The sequence below is a fragment of the Balaenoptera acutorostrata genome, chromosome 7 (genome assembly GCF_949987535.1).
Source record: "Balaenoptera acutorostrata chromosome 7, mBalAcu1.1, whole genome shotgun sequence".
NCBI classification, from domain to species: Eukaryota; Metazoa; Chordata; class Mammalia; order Artiodactyla; family Balaenopteridae; genus Balaenoptera; species Balaenoptera acutorostrata.
The window spans coordinates 92,291,408-92,314,742 of NC_080070.1; the positions used below are offsets into that span (position 1 = coordinate 92,291,408).

Genomic DNA, 23,335 nt, shown 5'->3' on the forward strand with positions numbered 1-23,335 from the left:
GTTTGATTGATAGCAAAGGATTGCTCTTGTCTTTTAGTAATTAATCTCCTTTGTGTCATAGAACATGTTTTTTTATTTAAAACAATTTATTCAAAGTTAATACAGTTATGGATATGAAGCGATTAAACATTGGCTTACATTCAGGATAAAGAAAAACTAATTGATAAACTGAATTCTCCATGCATAGAACAAGAGCAATACAGTCTTACTGTGGAGATAATTCTTTCTGTGGATGTGAATAGCAATATTATTTTTGCTTCTAGGATTGTTACTTTTAGTTATAAAATTTTGCTTCTATGACTTAAAAATCATTCAGTCAGGAGTCCAAAAATGGCAGTTTCCCATAATTGGACACTCCACTGTTTGATTACAAATTCTATAACAGGGAATTTGTTTCAAGGCGAGGTAGGTTTAGCTAATAATTTCAAACAATAAACTCATTTCAAATTGCTTATCTTTAAAATGTATCTGAAATAAAGTTTGTGGCTCCCATCATTCCATTTATTTACTGTAAACTTTTAATTCATTCATTATTAAAAAAATAATTTAAATTCTTTCTAAAGCAAAATCACATCTATCCCTTTGAGTAGCCCTAATGCAGCTATGACTCTTTCCTCATCTATGTATTTCCAGCAACTCACTCAATAACAACTCTGTGAATGAAAGCTTTCCTGTGTGTGTTCTTGTCCCTCCTGTATCCCATTTTGTCAAAATCAAGTTCTTCTCTGCTCTTTCATTTCTCTCCAGGATCTACTGCTCTGAACCTTTCCCCGGACATGCCATAATCAGGTGGTACCTGTTAGTCTAAAGTAATGCTTTTATTCATCTTTGCTTGTAAATCCTTGTGAAATTTCACATTTTCTGGTATCCTGTTTGTCTCCCATCTCTAAAAACAATATAATAAATGAAGTCTCAGTAATTCCATGCTAAGAAAACTCATGATGACTATTCCTATGGATATTTCAGTTTAGGAGCACTTTTGGAATAAGTAATACAGGTTTAGGCCAAATGAGTAAATCTTGGATGGAGAAACTTTAGAGCACTATTGGCCAAGCAGGGAAAAATTTAGGGACACATGCAGCCTGCTACATCTTTCTGGATTCCCAGTCACCAGTCTGTATTACTCTGCTTACCCATTAAATAATCCCATTAATACTCTTCTTATGCATTAAATAAGACCAGAACACTGCAGCCCAAATACTCCTTTCGTAGTGTTGAAGTTAGTGGATTCTTAAAAACCTGATTTTCTTTACTGGTTATTTAGAAGGTAGACATCGTACCAATTTCCTACAGTGATGCTTTTCAACAACATATTACCTTATTTTCTTAGACAAATTCATGCTACATTACTTTATTTGACATACAACAAACCAAACAAGTAAACTATTCCTTAAATATGACCACTGTATTGTTTTGTTTTTCACTGTCTTACCCATCAGATATCATTTTCTCCCTGTCTGCTAAATTCTTGTTCTGCTTCCTACCTTTTTCACAAATCCATCTAATCAAAACTAATATTTTCTTAGTATACTTTTGGTCTATTTTATGTTTCTTTCTCTTTGTGATCTTTTCCCTAGGTAGATTACAATGTGCTATGATCTGAGCATGAAGTTTAGCTCTCAGCTTATCACAGCATTCTACGTAGCTCCTAAAATCAAGTTCTTCAGATAGAAAGGAGGTGATTACAAATACACATTGATTGATTTGATTAATTAAATCATTTTTAGTTTGTTGATGGCTATTAGCAATTTCCTCAGAAATCTTGACTATTGCTATCTTTTTTTCTTGTTATCTTTACCTATTTATGTGTAGATGATCTTTTGACCTTTTCTGATGTTGTAATTGAAGTGATTCTCATCTACAGATATTGCTGGCTTAATAAATACTATTGTACATTGTCCTTATTTCCATTGTTAATATTCTGTAGGCTAGATCATTTCAAGATTCTATGATACTTGAAAGGATTCCAATTTAATAATTTTCTATACAGTTTTTACTTTCGGATGACTAATCCTTTCAGAATGTACTCGCTTTATGGATTATTATGGTACTTACCTTCAACCTGTGAGATTGATTGAAAGTAGAAACATAGATTTCATGTGCATTCAGTTGAAAATAGGCTCATATTTTTCAGTATTCACCAAATCATTTTTTCACTATGCCAGATTTTATATTACTGATATTTATTTAAACTAGGTATGTGTGAAGTATAGATTCATGGATTTTATAAAATCATTTATTATCATTTGTGACCTTAAAAGTGGATCAAGGGTTATGGAAGGAAAAGACAACTTTAGAGATATGATTAAGTCTTAGATGGTTTATGTCTATTGTGACATTAAATTTTCACCATAAACTTGTGAGGATATTTGAGATCATCATCTTCTTTTTATACGAGAAGAAACTGGGGTTTAAAGATTATACATAATAAGAGGGGGAGCCACAGTTAGAATTCAGATCTGTGTCTAAATCCATCATGCATCTTTCTTGGATGCATCATATTATCATATATGGATATATACTCGTTAGCTATTATGATCGCTATTAGATCACTTTTCAAGGAGTCTTCCATTCTATTCCCTTTGCTTTAACATGTTCCCCAACATGTTACTCAACTTGGAGATAAAAAAGGAGTGTGATAAGCTTTTAAAAGCATAGTTGCCCAAACATATTTCTTTGAGACTGTCTCTGCATATGGCAATAACCCTCCATCTCTGTCAGGCTGAGGCATTTTGGAGCCTGCTGGGTTGGTCACACCACAGTAACACGAATGACAGTAACACCCTGCACCCTTCACTTCACTTCGCTCTGTAACACACATCAAAGTTGCACTTTGGGCCATTAATCCCTTACAGAGATTTTGGTAAAATAATTTTTAGCATTTTTTTCACGAGTCCTTGGGGACTGGGATAAGGACAGCTAGAGGTATATTGAAAGCTCCTAGATACCTTGGGTAAATAAATCTCTGCAGGAACATTTCATCTGCTGTTTCAAACTTGGACAGAGTAGATACAGTCTGTGTGTCCAAACTAGGCACCATTCTTCCCCTTCACTTGCCTTTTTAATCATTAGGTATCATAGATCTCTCTTGAAGGACTGAGTTAGTGGAGTTTTTGAGGAGCGAAACTTACCTCCACAGTGCATTTTTTGTTTGTTTGTTTTGAACTGATCATTTCTTCCATTCTTGATATTCATTCTTATTGATAGTAACATTGCCACTTTTGAGTTATCAGGGTGGATAACGCTTATCTAATTTTTAGATTACTGCAACTTTAGATGCAACTTTGTCTCATTTCACCTATTGTGTTAGCCTAGAAATGCTATGGCAAAGCAGTGGAGTGCAGTGGGGTGGGGACAAAAAAATAATCAGATGTGAAAGAATTCTGCTAATTAGAAAATGAGCAAGACATCAAATGCTGAGGGCGACTTTTTTAAAGCGCTTCATTGGTTGTTTGCTACATACATACCTGAGCTCCTCTCTGCTGAATATGGAATGAGAATTACTTCTTGTTCATAGTTTGTCTTCTACTTATGTGATATTGAGGGCAAGTTGTATAACTTCTTTTAAAAGGTAGGCTAGGGGCAGGGCTCTGGAGTAGGTAGCCTTATTCAAACTCCAGCTCCTCCACCATTGTCTCTTTGCTAAGCACTTTATAGGAATTATCCCATCCTACAAGCATAGTAGATACTATCATTAATTCCATGTGTAGATGAGCAAACAGACCTCAGAGCTGTTTAAGTTACCCTACATTACTGGCTCTCCGAAGTGTGTCTACTCCTCTATAAAAGATGTATCTACTAAGTTTGTAAGAAAGACAGATGGCATAATTCCTATAAGGTGCTTGGCAAAGAATAAATACCAAAATGATGTCAGCCCTTCTTATTTTTTGTCTCATTATGATGGTCAACTGAGGTGCCATCTGTAAAAGAAATCCCATAAATTGTGAAGAGCTGCACACATTTTAACCATCGTTATTCTTAATAACATCATGTGCCTTGTATAATGAATATACAGTTTTAATCTTCTTAAAAAGGAAAAAAAAAAGGCTTCTTGAACTTTCCACCTGAGAGCCAAGGGTTTAAAATTTTATCACTTCTTAGAAGTTTATATCTAAGAAATATGAGCAGAAAGTTATAGGATAATAGTGTGAGCACTATTAAGAGACATTTGATATTATCATTTACTGGAAGTTTTTTACTCAGATTGTTAAAACTTACTTGAGGGTAAGGAGAAATAATAATATTACTCAAGTTAAAAGTAAAAACCAAACAATACTGAATATCAGTGCTTTCACTGTCGTGGCCTGGGTCCAATCCCTGATCGGGGAACTGAGATCCCACAAGCTGTGTGGCACAGCCAAAAAGTAGAAGATAAAATAAAGAAAATGAATAAAAAAATAAGAACCACCTTCTCTGTCAAAGGGAGGAACAGGAATGGCATGTTTTCTGCAGACTAGTAGTGGATGATGTTTCTGATATTTGAATAAACCTAGTAAATTGCATATTTTGCCAATTTGACTGATTTACACATCATAGTGATTTTCCAAATCCTTGGAGGAGAAATTATACAAGTGGGGGAGGAGCACACAGTACCCACTTTTATCTACCACAGAATGTGATACATTCACCCCCAATGTATTAGCAAAAACAGAAAATAAAAGGAGTATTTCCATAGCAACATTAGCAAAATAGAAAATTTGCCTACCGTGTAAGATTAGATTTTTTTTTTTTTTTTCTGAGCCAACAACCCACTCACCACATTGGCAGCCTGTGAAGAGTTAATGAAACTCAAAGGTAAATTATTTAAAACTAAAAAGAAATGAAGATAACATGGCAGGAATGATAAATAGTTTACAGGCAGTCAGAGGGTAGCCTGAGGTAAAGGAAACAAATCTCCTTTGATAGAGTAAGAATCAAAGGGAGGGTGGTTGGAGGGGAGCTGGAGATGCAAAATGGTTATTGTAAAATTAAAAAGATGGAGGGTGGCTCAAGCAGCTGTAATCTGACAGGACCTTGGACACACTGCCATTTACTTAGACCATAGTGACATATATTGATAGCTGTTTGATTATACCTTCAATAAAGTGAAAGAACTCCTTTTTCCCCTTCTTAATTCCTAAAAGCTAATGTTGACGAACATGTCACTGCTGTGTTTATTTAGCAAAAATCTCATTTAATCCCTAAACAATTCTGTGAAAAGGTATTATTATCTCTGTTTTACAGATGAAGAAACGGAAGCGTAGAGAAATTAAATAAATTCTCCCCTATTTTCAAAGTCAGTACATCTTTTATGGTTTCCAGAATTGTTGAACAAGCCCTGCACAAAATTTTAACTAAAAATAAGAGCTAACTTCAAAATTAAGTTCAGAATAGCTGAATACTTTATGTAATAACTTTAGTTACTATGTAATACTAGGAAGTTAATGCATTTACTAGTACTTTAAATTTATGTGTTGTAACTACCCTCTTAAATTACCTGCTCAAAGAGTATTCAGGGCAGTGGAAGGTAATGGATGTCTGTCTGTCTGTGAGTTGATTTGGAGGGTTAATAATTCAGGCTGTTTTAAAACTCTTAAATTATGACAAGGGAAATATGGTGATAAACACTTTAGTGATTACTATGTGCTGAAGGATAAGTTATATATTAAAAAATGATCCTTTACTGACAGGATAAACCTTTTAAGTTAGTTTTCACTTTAGGATATCAAAATAAATTTGGTAGATTTTTTTTTAATTTTTATTTATTTATTGATTGATTTATGGCTGTGTTGGGTCTTCGTTTCTGTGCGAGGGCTTTCTCTAGTTGCGGCAAGTGGGGGCCACTCTTCATCACGGTGCGCGGGCCTCTCACTATCGCGGCCTCTCTTGCTGCGCAGCACAGGCTCCAGACGCGCAGGCTCAGTAGTTGTGGCTCACGGGCCTAGTCGCTCCACGGCATGTGGGATCTTCCCAGACCAGGGCTCGAACCCGTGTCCCCTGCATTGGCAGGCAGATTCTCAACCTCTGCACCACCAGGGAAGCCCTGGTAGATTTTTTTAATCTGCCCTTCTTGATAATCTTTTTTTTTTTCACTTGTTCTCAGTTTATTACTACATATGTAAAATCATAGGTATGCATATATGAAACTAAAGATAAATTACAAATATACGTTCTGTGACCAGATGCATTTTTTTCTATTCCTGTGTCTAGTTATGGTCTTTTAAGAGAGTTGAACCTTTTGGACTCACCTTCTGTTTTTTCTTAAAAACAAAAGATTAGAGATAAAGTAGCAAAACAATAATTTCAAAGGTACTTCTCATCTATTATACTACATCTTTTTTATTACTTATGTCAATTTGCATCATGTTCAATTAAATAGTATTTTTACTCTTTTCATAGACTAGTAAAACTCATGAGAACTTTGATGCATTCCTAGATTTACAGGAAGGCAGAGCCTCATGCAAAGCATCTGACAGTGAAAAATGGTCTTTCCTTCTTTTTAAAAGTGGTTGCATACTTCACCAGTTTTTTTTATATTACCTGCTTCCTACAAAATTTGATCACTTATATCTTATAAGTAAAGCAATTTCTCCCTTTCTAACTTGCATAAACTTTTGTGCTTTATGCTGTATTTGCCAACCAACATACGAAAACCAAAATGAAGGCTGAGGCCTATAAAAGTGCCTGCAAATTGTGAGTAGTGGGCTCATAAGAACTAAGCAAGTTTAACCCACTTAGTATCCTGTATACAAGAAAGAAGGGAAGGAAGAAGGGGAGGAAGGAAGGAGAGAACCGTAAAGACCATAAATTAAGGCAGATTAAGGCAGTGTGTTTCAATAATATATTTCAAAGAAAAAAATTGTAAGAGAATGTAATTTTAGACCGTGGCTAAAGATACAGATATATTGTGCATAAAGAAGATGTGGCACATATATACAAGGGAATATTTAGACTTCTGAATCATCTCCAGTATGTCTGATTTACAAGGTTTGTTTTTTCAAAAAGAGGGCTTTAGAACAAATAGTTTGTTCTCGTTTTATTTCCTACAGCTTCAAGAGCTTGCTGTTAAGGTAATAGCATTGTTCTGCTTGAACAGTGCTATGCATTTTTATTTTAGAGCAGTGCTTCTCAAACTTTAGTTCATATTAGAATCACAGGAAGGTCTTGTTAAAACATAGTTTGATAGGACCCACCCCCAGAGCTTCTATTTAGTAGGTCTGGGATGGGATCTAAGAATATGGGAGGCTAACCTTTTCCCAGGTGGTGCTGCCCCTGCCGGTCTAGACACACTTTGAGAAGAGGGTGTAAAATGCACGCTCAGGAAAGAACTGGAGACAAAATAAAGATCACATCCGTTATTTGATGGTGGAAGTTTGAAGATATGGAGATGGACCAGTGAACATTTTTATGGAAGCAGGCTCAACCAGATATGGTATATCAAGTAGTGGGAAGGATCTGAGATTCTACCCTTCGTGCAAGCTAACAAGCTAGCCAACCAGCATTTCACTGGTTCAGGAGCCTCCCTGAGTTGGACACAGTGGATTTCTATCTCCCCACACAGGAGGCAGCATGGGCTTTGTGTTCCCATGGGTAACTCCTGACCATCAAGTCTAGGGGGCCATACTGAGTAGCCCAGGTGGACAGTGCCTGTGCCATGAGCTGGTGTCACAGCTGAGGGACCCTGAACCCTGAACTTGGGAAACCCCACTCTTTTAAAGGGCACCTAACAGCAAGCCTGCCTAAATTTTACCCCACAGGATTATTTTTATTTTCCTGAGGAACAAATAAATCTGTCCTCTGCCTTGCAGGGAGACACTCTCTGTCTTCCAAGGCTGTTTGCTACACAAACATTCTTGAGAAAATAATCCAGAGCAGAGGCTGTCCCTGCCTCTGTTCACATGCGGTGCAGAAACATGAGAGACGCGTGGAGAATTGTCTCCCAAACGGTGATTGGTTGTAGGATTAATTCAGAGGGAAGAGTGATGACATAATTAAAATCATTTAAGAATCAGAATGGAGGAACTATGGTTCAGGCAGCCAAAATGGACCCGGGTGGCCATTGTGGATGTGGTTTCTTGGATTTCTGAACCTGCATTGGTGTTCGACATTTAAAGAATAAGGCAACTGATTATATCGATAGATTAGTTCTAGAATCCCAGAGTGGAATTACGTGGATTAGTCTGGGTCCCTATCACATTCACAGCCAAATTCTACTAAATTTTAAGGATCAGGTGGTGATGAATTAATCCAGCAATTTTTAAGAATTAGGTAGTGATGTATTGATTCAGGAATACGCTTGTCATGTGGGAACAAGTTTTGTGGCCTCTCAAAGTATCACGATAATGAATGGTGATAATGTAAGTGAACCTAGTTATAAATCTTGATACAACTGAGATAAAACCTTGACAGTGTTTGGAAATGATTACTTATACATTTCTACACACAGCAATTGAACGTCAGCTCTCTGCCACACATTGTGTGAAATACTGGATGTGTATAGACATGAAAGAACTGTGTCCTGTGCCTAATGAACCCGCATTTAGTAGTTTATTGAAAGTGGGTGAGAGAGAGAGGAGAGGGAATAGGGAATGAGGGAGCAGGAAGGGAGAGAAAAAAACAGAAAAAGATGGATAGAGATAAATTACGTGATGGGAGTCAGGATAGTGTAAGGATAGGGCACTAGGGGGTTATTTTTGTTTCCGTCTATCAAATTGTGCTTCTATTTTGAACGGTGTTTTTCAGAGTAATTAAATCCATATGTCTAATATTGCTAAAAATGTTACCCTCTAGAGGAGTGTTTTCAAAGTTTAGTCCATGGAAAAGGTGTATTATATTAAGCATGTAGATTTCTGGGAATGATACCAAGTATAGAATCAGAATCTTTGGATGGTTGTGGGGTTGAGTGGGTTTGTATGTGGTCCAGGTGATTTGAACAGGCTTATCTGGTGATTCTTCTCATGTGTCAAAGTGTAGAGCTGATATAGAAGTTATATTCAGTTCAACAGTCTTTTATTTTAGTGTTGGTGCTGTAGAGCCAAGAAAAAGGTAGTGATAATTGCGAGTTGTGTATTAATTTACTTTCACTACTGATAGAGTTTTGCTGTTCTTACCAGATGACATCTCCTTTACCTGGCTTATGTATTCCAAGAGTCTGCCAATTTATTTGGAGCTAATTATATCTCTGAATATTAGACTTGAAGCTTTGTGGTTAATTTCAAAAGCATTTCCTGAATATGGCAGATCCAGGCTGGAATCTGTACAACAAGATCCAGAAGCCATGTTCCAAAAGATTTAATTTTCACTGGGCCACAAATAGGAGAATAAATGATGACTGGCTTGATCTCAGCAACTTTTATTTATATGTTTTGCATATATTATATGCCCTTAAATCTTACACTAGAAAGAAAAATAGTATTCATATTATAAAATTTTTATTTCATATAACCTGGAATGAAATCAATTGTAGGAAAATGATAGGTAATCTAAAAGAAATAATCTGTAACCTTACATTGTACCTTATGAGTAGAGTATAAGATTTGTATATGATTTGCTTAATATAGTCAAAAATTGATGTTTCGCTATTAATCCTGATAATCCTCTACTTATGTCACGGTTCCAGTATGTACAGAAGTGTTAAAATATTTGAGTAGACATAAATAGCAAGATTACATACTTTATTTCTACTTGGTCAGTCTACAAATAATTTTAATCAAAATATGTATTAAAAGTTGTACGTTATGTAGTCTTTTCTGTTTCACTTGAGAAGCAATGCTCAAAAAGGCAAACTCCTTTTTATTAACCCCTCCATAAACTCAAGTAGATAAACTGATGCTAAGTTATTTTACTGGGTTTGGTAGAATTCCTCAAGTCATTGGAATATATTTTTCTAAATTAAAATTGGATTTTATTTTTTAAAAAACACATTTTCTTGTGTGTCTTGGAATCAATTTGGGACTACCCTGCTAAAAAAAGGAAAATGATGTGAAAAAAAAGAAAGATAATGATTATAATTATGTGCTCATGTTTCATGTCATTAAAAGCAGAAAGTCTGCAAAAGTATGCTTTAGACAAGCATAAGTAAAACGTAAAAACAGAATTTAGTCATCTGTGTAAGAGTGGGCTTGCTAAGCCATAGAACCATATTGAAAGGGGATTGTCATATCTTTGGATAAGTTGCCTTGCTTAAGTGTTGATTTAGCATCTTTCAAACTGCATGAGTAGCGCCTATGAGAACAGAATGATGGTCTCTTGATGGAGAGATGGAATAGGTAGGACTATGTTTACAAATAAGGCCTGTTCTGTGTTCTGACGATAAGGATGCAATAAATGCATAGGATTTTGGTGCTGAAAAGGGGGCTTAGAGATGGTTCCAGCTTTGTTTCCCTGAGGGTTCTTCCCTCCTCCATGCATTATCTTTACTTTCCAAAACCACCAGCAAACCATTTCTCGAAACTCATTGACATTAACCAAATCTCTTGTCCAATCTAAACCATCACTTGCAAGGGTGATAGGTTTCACCTTAGACAAATCATTCCCCCCATGAAGCTGGTGGAGTTTCTCTTCGGTATTCAACCTGCATGCAGCCTATTAGAAAGAAGAATCAACAATATCAATATCAGATAACGTTCACATAATTTTTAAAAATGCATGCCACACAATGCCAGAGGATACAGACAAATACATTTATAGTGATTGCTGTGGGTAGGGAAATCGGTCAAGGGATGAATAAGGTGAACTTCAAGGTTATTTGTAACATTTTATTTTTCACATTAAAAGTTATAAAGCAAATTTTAATTAAAGATAAAAATGAATTCTGGGTGATGATTTCCAGATTGTTTGTTTCTATACTTTTCAGTGCTTTTAATCTCCCCCCAAACCAAACAAATAAAAAGAACCAAGGCTAAAACTTGTCATTGGCTAGCAGTACTCATTATTTTTAGAATCCTTCCTGTTCTTTATTTTTGAGACATTGCATTCTTGATAAAAGCAATATTTTAAAAAATTTATTCACCATGTCACTGATTCCACTGTAACTAAACTAAAACTAACAAATGTATATTGTAACCATTAAGAAAGCTTCTGTCAAACACTGATCCTACGCTGTTAAGTGTGTGTGCGAGTGTATGTTATATAGGATATGATATACGGTATATGAATGTGCGGCAGTTCCCTTTAGAAGCAGGAACTGAGTCCTGTAGTTTCTCCTGAACACTTCTATGTAGCAAGTGCTAAGTAAATGTCTGTTGAGTAAGAGCAAATGCACACTGTACTTCTCATCCTCCCAGTCAGGATGTATATTTACCTAGCGATCACAGTCATCAAGTGTCAAAACATGCCAAAGGTAAAACCCATCCTAGTTAGCCTATTCAATTTTTATAACTTTCCTCAAATCCCAGTTTCCAGCCTGGCTTCTTTAGCCAATAGATCTTTTTTCAAAGTACCAATAATGTTCCTTTATAAAAACATTTTAAACAATACGTAAGTATAGCAGGTGTGATTTTTTAAAAAGTATAAAGCAATTTCTCTACACGTGAAGATTTGCATACTAAACTCCCTGTTCACTAGGATATAACAAGTTGTTAGAAGGCTTTGGTAGAATTCTGCTGGGTATATATATTTATATGAATTTAAAGAAACATTGTTTATACGTTGTTTTATGTGAATTTAAGTGAACATTTTGCATTGTTTCCCATTATTTGGTGGAAGTTATTAGAAAGAAAAGAGTATTTTTACCTTTTAGATGGAACATTATAGTAAATATTCATGGAGTTATGTTATCTTTTCTATTGAGGTCTTCAAGCTTTCTATCACCTTATGCAAAAGAAATGTCAAACCTCAATCTTTTTTTTTAAATATTTCAGGAAATAAGGTGAGAAAGCAGAACATAATGATCTGCTCTCCTTTCTCATCTTATCTGTAGTAAAAATAAAATGAAATAAACTGAAGAACTCATTTTATTGACTACTGTATTAAACGGCTATATTCCCTAAACTGCATTTGCTTTTGGCTCACCCTATAGTTCCATAGATAAGAGCTTTCTTGCAGAGCAAAATACAGTGAAAATTTAGGGACCATTAAGATGTTTTCATTCATTTAACTCACTTATGTACATATTGAAGTGGTCATCAGTGATTACAGTTCTAACATATTCTGTTCTAGGTAGTTGTGTTTGTAAGATTCAAATGGAAGTAAAACTTTGAGTTTATAATATGCTAGGTATTGAGCATACCAATAGAAAATATATCAAGTAGATATTATTGTTAAATGCTGAAAAATGTTAAGTCCATTGCCTAAATCCTATAGTTAGTGAATAGCAGCACCAAAATTGTAAACCAGATCTGTCTGATTCAAAAGCGCGTACTTATTTTAACTATAGCTCCAAAGTTATTGATGGCACCTGTAGACTTTTCTTCAGAACATAGAAGTCTGTTCTTTCACGTAAGTTTGCTATTTTCAATAGATATTGTTAGACCATTCAAATGATTATCCTGATTCTTTTGATATGTTAAGAACATTTGATGAGGATAGGGAAAACTTGTCAACAGAGGCATAATACAATAATTTGTTCATCCTTATTGGGTGTTAACTATTGGAACATTAATCATATAACACGCACATATTTTACTGGTAAGTCTGTTGTGGATAACTATTACCTGCTTATTAGAACGAAAAATCTTGACATACACTAGCCAAAGAAATCATTTTGAATTAGAGATGTTTCTTTGAATGATATTTCAATTCTTGATATTATTAATATAAGTACCAACATTGTTGGAGTCTAACGGAACTGTCATATGATCCCTGAAGGTTTACTTTCAAAACTATCAAAAGAAAATTCTTTGTAATTAAATGTTTCAGAGAACTTTATCTTTCATCTGCAATAAACATACAGTCTAGGAAGCAAATTATTTACAGGTTTGGAAAATACTTATTTCCAAGAAAAAAATACATTTAAGTATTGTTAAGGAGAATGATAGAATTATTTCTTTTTATACTGTACTGTTATACTGCTTTTATTAAACTTTCTTATCACTTGCCAGATGCAATGCTAGTGGAAGAGATAAAGATATGACAAAAAGGTGAAGGTTGAGAATGAATAGGCCTTCAAGGGAGCTGATCTTTCTCTGATCTGATAAAACCTCTCCCATTATCTATTTCTTTCTTTTTTCTTTTTCTTTTTTCCTTGCAGATCACTGTATATCAAGAGCTTTTTCTCTGATTAGCAGCATTCTCTCAGGATCTGAGGGCAAGACTTATGTAAAGATAGTTTCCAAATTGACATACGACATGCTGTGCTGTTTTTAGAATTTGCCTTTAGCAAATTCTAAAAATTACTGGGAAATTTTCCATTAATCTGAAATAGTTTTCTACCAGTGTTTTTTATTTTGATACTACTATGTCTTCATGTATTCTATGAATGCCAAGTGATGTTAACACTTTAATGGGTTTAGTGGGAACTAAAGATCGGTCTTGTGGAATAAGAATAAGTTTTGGAGTCGGAAGGCTTATGTTCAAGTCCATTTTGTTAAACTTGTGAGTCCTTAAAATAGTCTTTAAAATGGTTTTTTATTTTAAATGCTCAAACCAGTAGGTAGGTAGGGATGTACCTATTATTATTACCTTTATGACATTGTATATATACTTATCATTCCATACCCAAAGGATTTTCATGTATACATGTGCTGTTTCATTTATAATAAAGCCGTTTAATGAAACTTTCTCACTTACCTTAATATGAGCAGAATTTTCAATTTTCTCTTGTAGGTATTTACGCTGAGCTGGGTTTTTTGTTTCAATCTGGTTCTCCATCTGGTTTTAATGTTTGATACTATATTAAACTGTACTATGAATTAAATGAGAAAAGATACATTTTCTTTTTCTGAAGTAGGTTATTGCTATGGGTCTATATATATATATATATATATATATATATATATATATATATATATATATATATATATATCTAACTATGGAAACAGGAATGTCCTACTGAGCAAATATTCACATTTTATTAGGTAGGAATTTTATCAGTCTTAACACAATTTGCCTGTGGCATTTAATGGTAGGTCATTGGCTTTAAAAATAAAATGTCACTTGACTAGAATAGAAGTTAATTAGGGACTTGCAGTGTCCAGAAGACATGTCAGTTTTCTATGAGTCATGACTAGCTGGTCTTTTGCCACAAGAAAAAGCACCATCAGCAACTATTTGTATCACTCCCCAAGGTAGGCTAAGTCTCTAAAGTTCTGTAGTTTGCTTTGTCGTGAAATCTGCTAGGTTAAAAAAAAAAAAAATTAATTTCTTCATGAAAAAAGAAGATAATAGTAGTGCATTTTCATGATTATGTATCCCTAGATTTCCAAGCTGGGGATATAAAATTTAGCAACTTTCCAACTCTAAGCTAACCTTTTAAAATACACTTTTTTTTTTTCTTATACATAACTACAGGTCTTTAGGTTTCTGAAACTATCTCAAAATCTTGCAATAAATATCATTTACTTGATAAAATTAGTGTTTTTATATATATATATATATTAGAAATAAAGATGATTTGGACTCTCCTCCCCCTAGGAGAATTGTCTGATAGTTTGTGACCATTGTTCATCCCTCTTTAACTTTTTTTTTCCTAGAAATAATTAACTGTGATGATTACTGTCACTATGGCTTATTAAACATGGATTAAGTTCATATTATAAGCCATGTGATTCTGAGTCAGATCATTAAGTTATACCTTCTCCTGCTCTCCAGAGTAGAGCACAGCCTGGTTGAGTTAGAGCTGGTGTCTTGCAAACCACGTATGGCCTTGTGGGTGAAAGTCCCCCAATGTGTTTTGTTTGTTGGGGTGGCAGCCTCCTTCTGTGTGTCTCGTGAGGAAAACATGTTAATATCCCTCTTCAAGACATTTTAGAGTTCTAATATTTCTTAATCTAAAAAATTATTTAATTTATTTATATTTTACCCAGTATTTTGTTTAAATTCACAAAATGCTTAATTTTATTATTGGCCCCATACATATGAATAATTTAGTTGTTCTTATGTGGCCTGTTAAAAATGAGGGAAGACATATTCTGAATTTTGTCAAGAATATGCCTTTGTGTTTATTTTCTCATTCTGTCTTTTCTTTTTCTATCTTCCCTACTAAAGTTTTCCTATAAAGAAATGGCTTCCATTTCCATTTGTTTTGCCATTTTATTCACTTTCTTGCAACATTTTCACACAGAATTTGAGTTTCCAAAAATATTGTGATAAATATTACTGAGATGTATACATTTTTCCCTTGGTTTTTCTCTGTTTAGGTTTTTGACCTTGTAGGGATAGAGAACCTTTTCTGGGTTACTCTCCCTGGTACAGTATCTTACATTTACTAGCTTCTTTTATGTTCCCTTGCTGCCTAGTAGTTGATAAACTGAAACCATTGTCATTTAAGCACACTGGAGAATTTTTCCTTTAAATTAATTCAGTTTAGGGATTTTTAACTTGAGATTTCCCACTATGCAGTATTTTGTAGTCATTGGTAATACCTATATAAGAGTTTAGAAAAATGATTATAATATTAAATAAGAGGTAATAAAAGCCAATACACTAATATAAAACTAGTTGAAAGGGATGTTTCCATTCCCCAGTGTGGGCTAGACTTCCACATCAAGAGCACACACTGACGTATAGTTCATAGTGAAAGATCAAAAACGTGAATCAACAAACCACTATGAGATTATACTTTTCTAAAACCTAACCTGATCATTTCTATCTCCTAATAAATGAGTTTAATACATTTATTATATTTACTGATATACTTGGCCCATTTTGCCTAGCTGTGTGGGGGGCAGGCTACAGGTGAACTCAGTACTCAAAGGGACACAATGTACAAATGGAATCATAATTGTCCTTCATAGTTACATAGCTGACATATATATTTGCTTACTGTCTGCCAGGCACTGTTCTAAGCACTTTATATATAGTATCTCATTTAATCCTTTCAACAATCCATGAGGCAGATTTTGACATTATTCCTATTAGAAAAGGGGAGGAGAGACTTAACTTTTCCCAAGTTTGCACAGCTAGTATGCAGCAGGGTTGGTATTTAAACCCAGGCAGTCAGGTTTCAAATCTGTTCTTAATCACTAAATGTCACTGTGTCTTGTGAAAGTTTAGCACACGGAGAACATGATAATAACACTGGAAAATACAAAGAGAAAACTCTAAAAACTATTAGACAAGGGGAAAAAAAAAGAATTTATTCACAAAAAGTCATTAGCAGGCTGACAATAGGCATTTCATCTCCAGCTGAACCTAACGGAATAACATTTTAAAAGTGCTAAAGGAAAATAGGTCAGGCTAGAATTCTCTAACGACTTTGGCATATAAGAGTGAAGGGGAAATAAAGCCTTTTCAGATGTACGGATTATGATTGTTTGTTACTCATGGGTATTTGAATAAACTCTTAAGAATGTACTTTAGCAAGGAGAAAATTATTACATTTTTGTGGCTTTTGGTAAAAAACTAAAAATGCTATTAAGAAGGTGCCTATACAGCACTTAGCACATACTTATTGATTTCTCATTGTTACTTCCTTTCCACTTATATAGAAATATATGCTATAAAGGTATTTATGAAAAGCAAGATTCCACTAAGATTAATATAGTGATCAAAGCTTTTTTTAAATAAAACAAATGAAATGTTAGTCATTGATAGAAAGCACTCGAAGTGGACACTACTGCCAATGATGGCAGAGGTAGTAAACTTAACGGTATTCAAGAATACTGTGCTATTTATATTACTGAAGAGTGAATACATGTATCAACTTTAGTAAATTAAAGTATTAAATGATTTAGAATTTATGAATCATGAATAAGGAATCTCTTCTTTTTTGTGTGTCTTAATAATTGATTTGAAAACCCAAGCACTATATAACAATTATGTATTCATGTGGTCATTTGAATTCTAAGATTTCTTGTTTTCTTTCCAGCGCCTGGCTTTGGAAGCAGAGAAAGTTCAAGCAGCCCACCAGTGGAGGGAGGATTTTGCAGTAAGGACCCTTTTTAACCACTTGATTTAATAAGTACATTGATGTTTTGTGTTTGGATAATTGTGATTGCATTTAAAATATTTTTTTTAGTGATGGACTCTTAAGGTATTATGGGACCAAAAATAGCTAGCTATACTTTGTTGCTTAAAAAAAAATACCTTGAAATATTCTCATACTCAAAGGTATTTATAAAATTAATAACAGAAAAATAACATTAAATTATAGTATTTGAATAATTTTTGTAGGTATTATGAATATACTAGTTGAAAAACAAGTGACATTTTTTAAGAAGTGACGTGCATATTGTAGTCACTTTGACGGTGGGCAATGCAATTAAAGTTAGAACAGATGCATTAAAGCCTCTTAAAATTTAATTTGCTCCACATTAGTTAGAAGTTATCCTTCGTCTGCTCTGGCCTGCTTTTTAGAAACGTCAGCTGATATTAACTTCTGCACATACGTTTTTGATAAACTGCTTTTGTGCTCCAAGAGTCACTGGGCTAATTATACAAATCGCAGAAATTCTTCTGTGATGAGTTTCTTCCCTCCTTCCTTCCTTCTTTCCTTCCTTCCTCCCTCCCTCCATCTCGTCTCTAGCTATCTGTTATATCTTCTTACATCCATGGTACACAATGAAGAAGGCTGACCTTAAGAGTTAAAATACTTCTGTTACATATTTGAATTGTTTCACTTATAGTGAAAATCTCTTTAGTTTCTTTTCTTTTTTTTAAACATCTTTATTGGAGTATAATTGCTTTACAATGTTGTGTTTCTCTGTATAACAAAGTGAATCAGCTGTATGTATGCATATATCCCCATATCCCCTCCCTCTTGTGTCTCCCTCCCACCCTCCCTATCCCATCCCTCTAGTTGGTCACAAAGCACCGAGCTGATCTCCCTGTGCTATGCAGCTGCTTCCCACTAGCTATCTATTTTACATTTGGTAGTGTATATATCTCAGTGCCACTCTCTCCCTTCGTCCCAGCTTACCCTTCCCCCTCCCTGTGTCCTCAAGTCCATTCTCTATGTCTGCGTCTTTCTTCCTATCCTGTCCCTAGGTTCTTCGGAACCATTCTTTTTTTAGATTCCATATATATATATATATATATATATATATATATATATATATATATGTATATGTCAGCATACAATATTTGTTTTTCTCTTTCTGACTTACTTCACTCTGTATGACAGTCTCTAGGTCCATCCACCTCAATACAAATAACTCAATTTCGTTTCTTTTTATGGCTGAGTAGTATTCCGTTGTATATATGTGCCACATCTTCTTTATCCATTCATCTGATGATGGACACTTAGGTTGCTTCCGTGTCCTGCCTATTGTAAATAGAGCTGCAATGAACATTGTGGTACATGATTCTTTTTGAATTATGGTTTTCTCAGGGTATATGCCCAGTAGTGGGATTGCTGGGTCGTATGGTAGTTCTATTTTTAGATTTTTGAGGAACCTCCATACTGTTCTCCATAGTGGCTGTATCAATTTACATTCCCACCAACAGTTCTTTAGTTTCTGATCAAAGAAAAATTCCAGACAACTCATTTGGGGGATGTCAACCCCCCTCTCCCCATTTAAAATACGATTAGAGTATGAGTGACAGCTTGATAATACTGTTCAATTGTCTTTGAATGTTTTGCAAGACAGCAATCTCAGATTTGAAGGTTAAGAAAGTTGTGGTTCAATAGAACACTAAACTGAGGTTTAGGAGTTGGCACTTTTCCTTTGTGTTTATGTGATTTTATTGTCTATCAAAGGAAAATATAGAAAATGATACTTCATTCACTAATAATGTAGGATAACAGTTAAATAGTATTTCATGCTTGATGATTCTGATATTATTTATTTTTACTATCTTTTCCACAAATTTATATTTCTTAAGCAAACTCTTAGTCTACTCAGTTGAGACTCTATTTGACTGTCAGTTTGATTCTTTCACTTGAATTGATCATATTGCTTGATTTGTTGGTATCATGTAGGTACCGGCTTAATCCACAATTGTTTGTTATAGGTACATTAAGAAAGATCAATTTTTCATCCATAATATATAAAGAAAAAATCAGTGATTAAGTTAAAAACACAACCTTTCTGAGTATAGAGGACAGATTTTAAGCTCATCCAGTGAAGATTTTACAGTGCAGTTTGTTGCTGTTAGATGTAAGGAAAGTAAACCTGCATTTTTTTGTGTGTCTTGAATAGACCAAAAACAGCCAAAGTAATTTATCCCAATAAATATCCATTCGATGAACTAATAACTAGTGACATTTACTTCTCTTCCCCATCTTAGAGGTGGCATAGTAAAAGCAGTGTAAAGGCATAATATTTGTGAAGTTAGACATTGTATTCTGCCTAGTCTTGGTATATAAATTGGCGCTGTTTTAGTTTAAATCCTGAGTACTTCTGAGAATCCAAAAAATCATTAAGTTCATCAAATCAGATTGCATAGTATATAGATTCTATTGCTGTTTCAAAAAGCTTTTCTTGCATTAAAGGAATTTGGTAATATTTCATGCAGTCATTTATTGGTTGTGTGTCTTTTCCAGCTTTCTAGGGAGAAATGATGTGTTAAAAGTAACTTTACAAATAGGAATGTAGTATATAAAATTTCCTTTTCCAGATATATTGGCTCATTAACACTAAGTTAACATTTTGGCAGTGATTTATTTTTCCTTACAAAAGTAATGGGTGACCACTGTAGATGACACAGCAACTCTCAGTGTGTGGTAGCCATTACTCTATTTTACTGAATCCAAACCATCATCAATTGTAAGGCTAAGAAAGAAAAAAAGAAGCTAATTAAATTGTGACACACCAACAATTTTACACAGTATTCACATTTGTCGGATGTCAAAATGTGTAAAAATTTACCTTGAAATGTAACTCCTTTTATCTGTTCTCTCAGTGCCTATATCCAAACAGAAGTACTGCTAGGAAAAGTCATGCAAGAGGACAAATAAGTTCCACAATGACACAGATGCCATTACTAGATCTTCTATGGTTAAATAGAAAATAAATTGTTTACCCAGTAAATGTTAGGAGTTCTTAGCAAATAGTCGTCACCGTGTGGGAGAATTCTTGAACAAATTCTGTTCTAAGTTTCCCCTTAGATCACCTCACAATTTATTTAGGACTTGTGAATGTACTGATTGACATTAGAAGAGACTGTTAAAGGGAAAACAAATTAGAGAACTTCAGAGCCCTGTCAACTCATTTCCCCAGTACCCTTCTTGATGGACTATAAATGATGTTCACAGGACACATATCTGTCACAGCTTGCATGTTGACAATTGATATTTTCCCTAAAGTCTTTACAATAGCACTTCCCTTTGAAGGACCATAGGTGATAGACAGTTGAGATAGTAGTGATTTTATATTTGAAGAATAGAACCTGAATGAAGATTGCCTTCAAATTCAAATAAGTAAATAGGGCAAACATAAGAGACCCTTTCTCCCTTTTTCCTTTTTTTCTTTTCTGATAAACTAGATGATGCTTCAATTCATATACATACAATAAGGTTTAAACACATCCTTCAAGACCATAATAAAAATCAAATTCATGCATGGTTGGAAATTAGAAATCATCAACATTAAATGTCTCTTTATTTTGTGATTACATACAAAACAATCAGAAATTCTGTCAATATCTTAACCAAACATTTAAAAATGTTTAATTTGAAGTTAAATGCTGCCATACTCCAAAAGGTCCTTCTTTTAAACTTTATAAGCCTTTTATCTTTTAAGGCATTTAACTGTATGCATCAGTGCAATACTTCTTTAATGCCACCCTTTAATAATTTAACACTAAGATGATTTAGAAGGCAGAAATAATTTCCTAAAAGGTACATTAACATTTCAAAATGAAATATAATATGCCGATTCTTCCCTCTAGTATAAGTAGGGAAGTTTCATTAACATTACTTAGGCAAAATGTTGATTAACATTCTGTACTCTGTTCTGTAGAGAAATCTCAAGAACAACAAGAACAAAAGGCAAAGCACTAAAATGCTGGCAACAAGAAAGGGCTCCTGTAATTCACACTCTCTCTCAGCTCCACTCAATTCCCAATTGGATGTACAATTGAGGGAACAAAGGGCATACACTCTAAATGGATTAAGATTTATGCAGTCATGCATTTACAAGTTCAAACCAATATTTGTAAATAAGCTGTGTCTACCAGCTGCCTTTCAGGTCTGCATGCAACTTACTGGCATTAAAGGGCACCTCTCATGTCACTTATGATGGACAAATTATTTTATTAAGGGCAGGTGGGAGAAGGCAAAAGGAGCTTGGAAAATTAATTGTTCTGCATAAAATAATTGCTATTATTTCTACTGAACAGATCTTTTCCAGTTGCTTTTGAAATCTCTTTTGATTGCATTGCAATGGTTGGTTAACTAAAGCAATTTTGTTTCCAACTAAGCCCGCGATATTAATTGTACGTACACATGTATAAACATAAGGGGTGCCTAATTTGTATTTTAATAAGTAGGATCTTTATGTATGGCTTATTAGCATCAGCTTGTTATTGTGAATGCTGAGTACAGACAGTATAGAAATTGGGCAGTAAATAAAACATTTAGGGAGCCTTTTTTAGCTCCAGCTTCATAGAGAAACTAAATTAGATGGTGGGAATTTTTCTAGTGAAGTTGAATGTTATTGAGTGTTAATCAGGCTAATTTAGTTCTCCTAATTGAGTTTTAATTATATATATATTTTTTTAAAAATTACCTTACTCAAATCATATTTTGAAATGTTGCTTTAAAAGTTGTACTATGTAGAATTTTGTGTTTATATGAGTTAAATTAATAGGTACTGGCATTCTATATTTTATTATTTCATCTATCCTAATCATTTCACGAAATAACATCACCTCTATTGATTGCAGCACAAACAATTGTGAATATGGAAACTATGAAATCATACTGTATTTATTTTGGTTACAATGTATAAAGAGAAACACTATGCTAAATTATAATTGTGCAGGTTTAGGATACGAAAGTGCTGGCTTTTTAGGAATAAAAAGTGGGGGGGTACATATAGACAATGGAATATTATTCGGCACTCAAAAGAAATGATCTATCAAGCCATGAAAACACGTGGAGGAACCTAAAATGCATATGACTAAATTAAAGAAACCAATCTGAAAAGACTACATACTATATGATTCTAACAATGTGACAGTCTGGAAAAGGCAAAACTATTGCTAAGAAAAAAAAAAGACAATCAGCCCCAAATGGAGTCACATATGCTAAGCCCCACATCACCAAACCAAGACTTAACTTACAGTTTCAACTCTCCTAGAAATGGAATCTTAAACCAATTGGTCGGGAATTACCTGATGAGCCCTAGTTAGGAATCTGCCTGATAGACCCCTGCCATCCTCTAAAGGACAGTGACCTTGCAATAACCAACCTGCCTTTTGTGCCTTGTAGTACAATTTCCTTTTTCCCACTCTCTTCTGCTGTAAAAGTCTTGCATTTTGTACAGTTCCTCAGAGCTCCTTTCTATCTGATAGATTGGATGCTGCCTGATTCAAATTGGTTTTTGCTCAAATAAACTCTTAAAATTAAAAAAAAAAAAAGTAAGGGGGAGTGGCATTGTCTTAATGAATGAATGAACTTAATAGATTATCAAAATGATTTTAATCTCTAGCTGGATTTAGTCTTTCTTAGTTTCTACATTTGGTTGAATTGTCCTTTTGGAATCAAGAGCTTACATATTTTGCAACAGTTCTTATGTAGAGAAACAATCAATTTTTTACTACTACTTTTTTTTAAGAGTTTTGTCAGTTTCTCATCATCAAGATAGATGAAAAGGAGCCACAATGCAAAACTGATTTACCCTCAAATTGTGGGAAACCAATTTAGTAGAAAAGAGCCAGGCAAATTCATGGTACCATATTCTTTTTGCTTACGCATACATATAAATGCCCATGGTAAGAGCATTATAAGATAGCAGAGCAGAAAATGGTAACTGTGGGCTTTAAATTATTAATTATCCTGGATGATAACCCCTCTCTTTTGTTTCTTATGTTGAATAAAAGAAGAAGCAAAATATTTATCCGTGGTGAAATTGTTCTTAGTAGTTGCATTTACCTCCAGATCATCAAATCGTATGGACATTTTTTGTTTATCTTTGTACTTGGTCTTTTCCTATCTTTTTATTGTACCACTTCCTATTTCCCCTTTCTTCAAACACAAGTTTCTTCTGTTAGTTTTCAGGAAACCCCATTTTCCTATTTTCTCACCATTTAGTCCTTCTCAATCTCCTTTTTAGTACTTCTTTCTGTACTGTAGCTCTAATATTACCTAAATTTA

General features: G+C 34.2%; 1 protein-coding gene across 7 annotated transcripts in view; it reads left to right on the forward strand.

The window, feature by feature from the left end:
- The window catches only part of CACNA2D1 (calcium voltage-gated channel auxiliary subunit alpha2delta 1), a 501,522-nt gene that overhangs the window by 257,692 nt on the left and 220,495 nt on the right, over positions 1 to 23,335 (forward strand). For all 7 annotated transcript variants that reach the window (XM_057549676.1, XM_007178942.2, XM_007178943.2 and 4 more), the window contains one exon: positions 16,946 to 17,005. In XM_057549676.1, the coding sequence (XP_057405659.1) occupies positions 16,946 to 17,005 (60 nt within the window). The remainder of the gene's footprint in view (positions 1 to 16,945; positions 17,006 to 23,335) is intronic.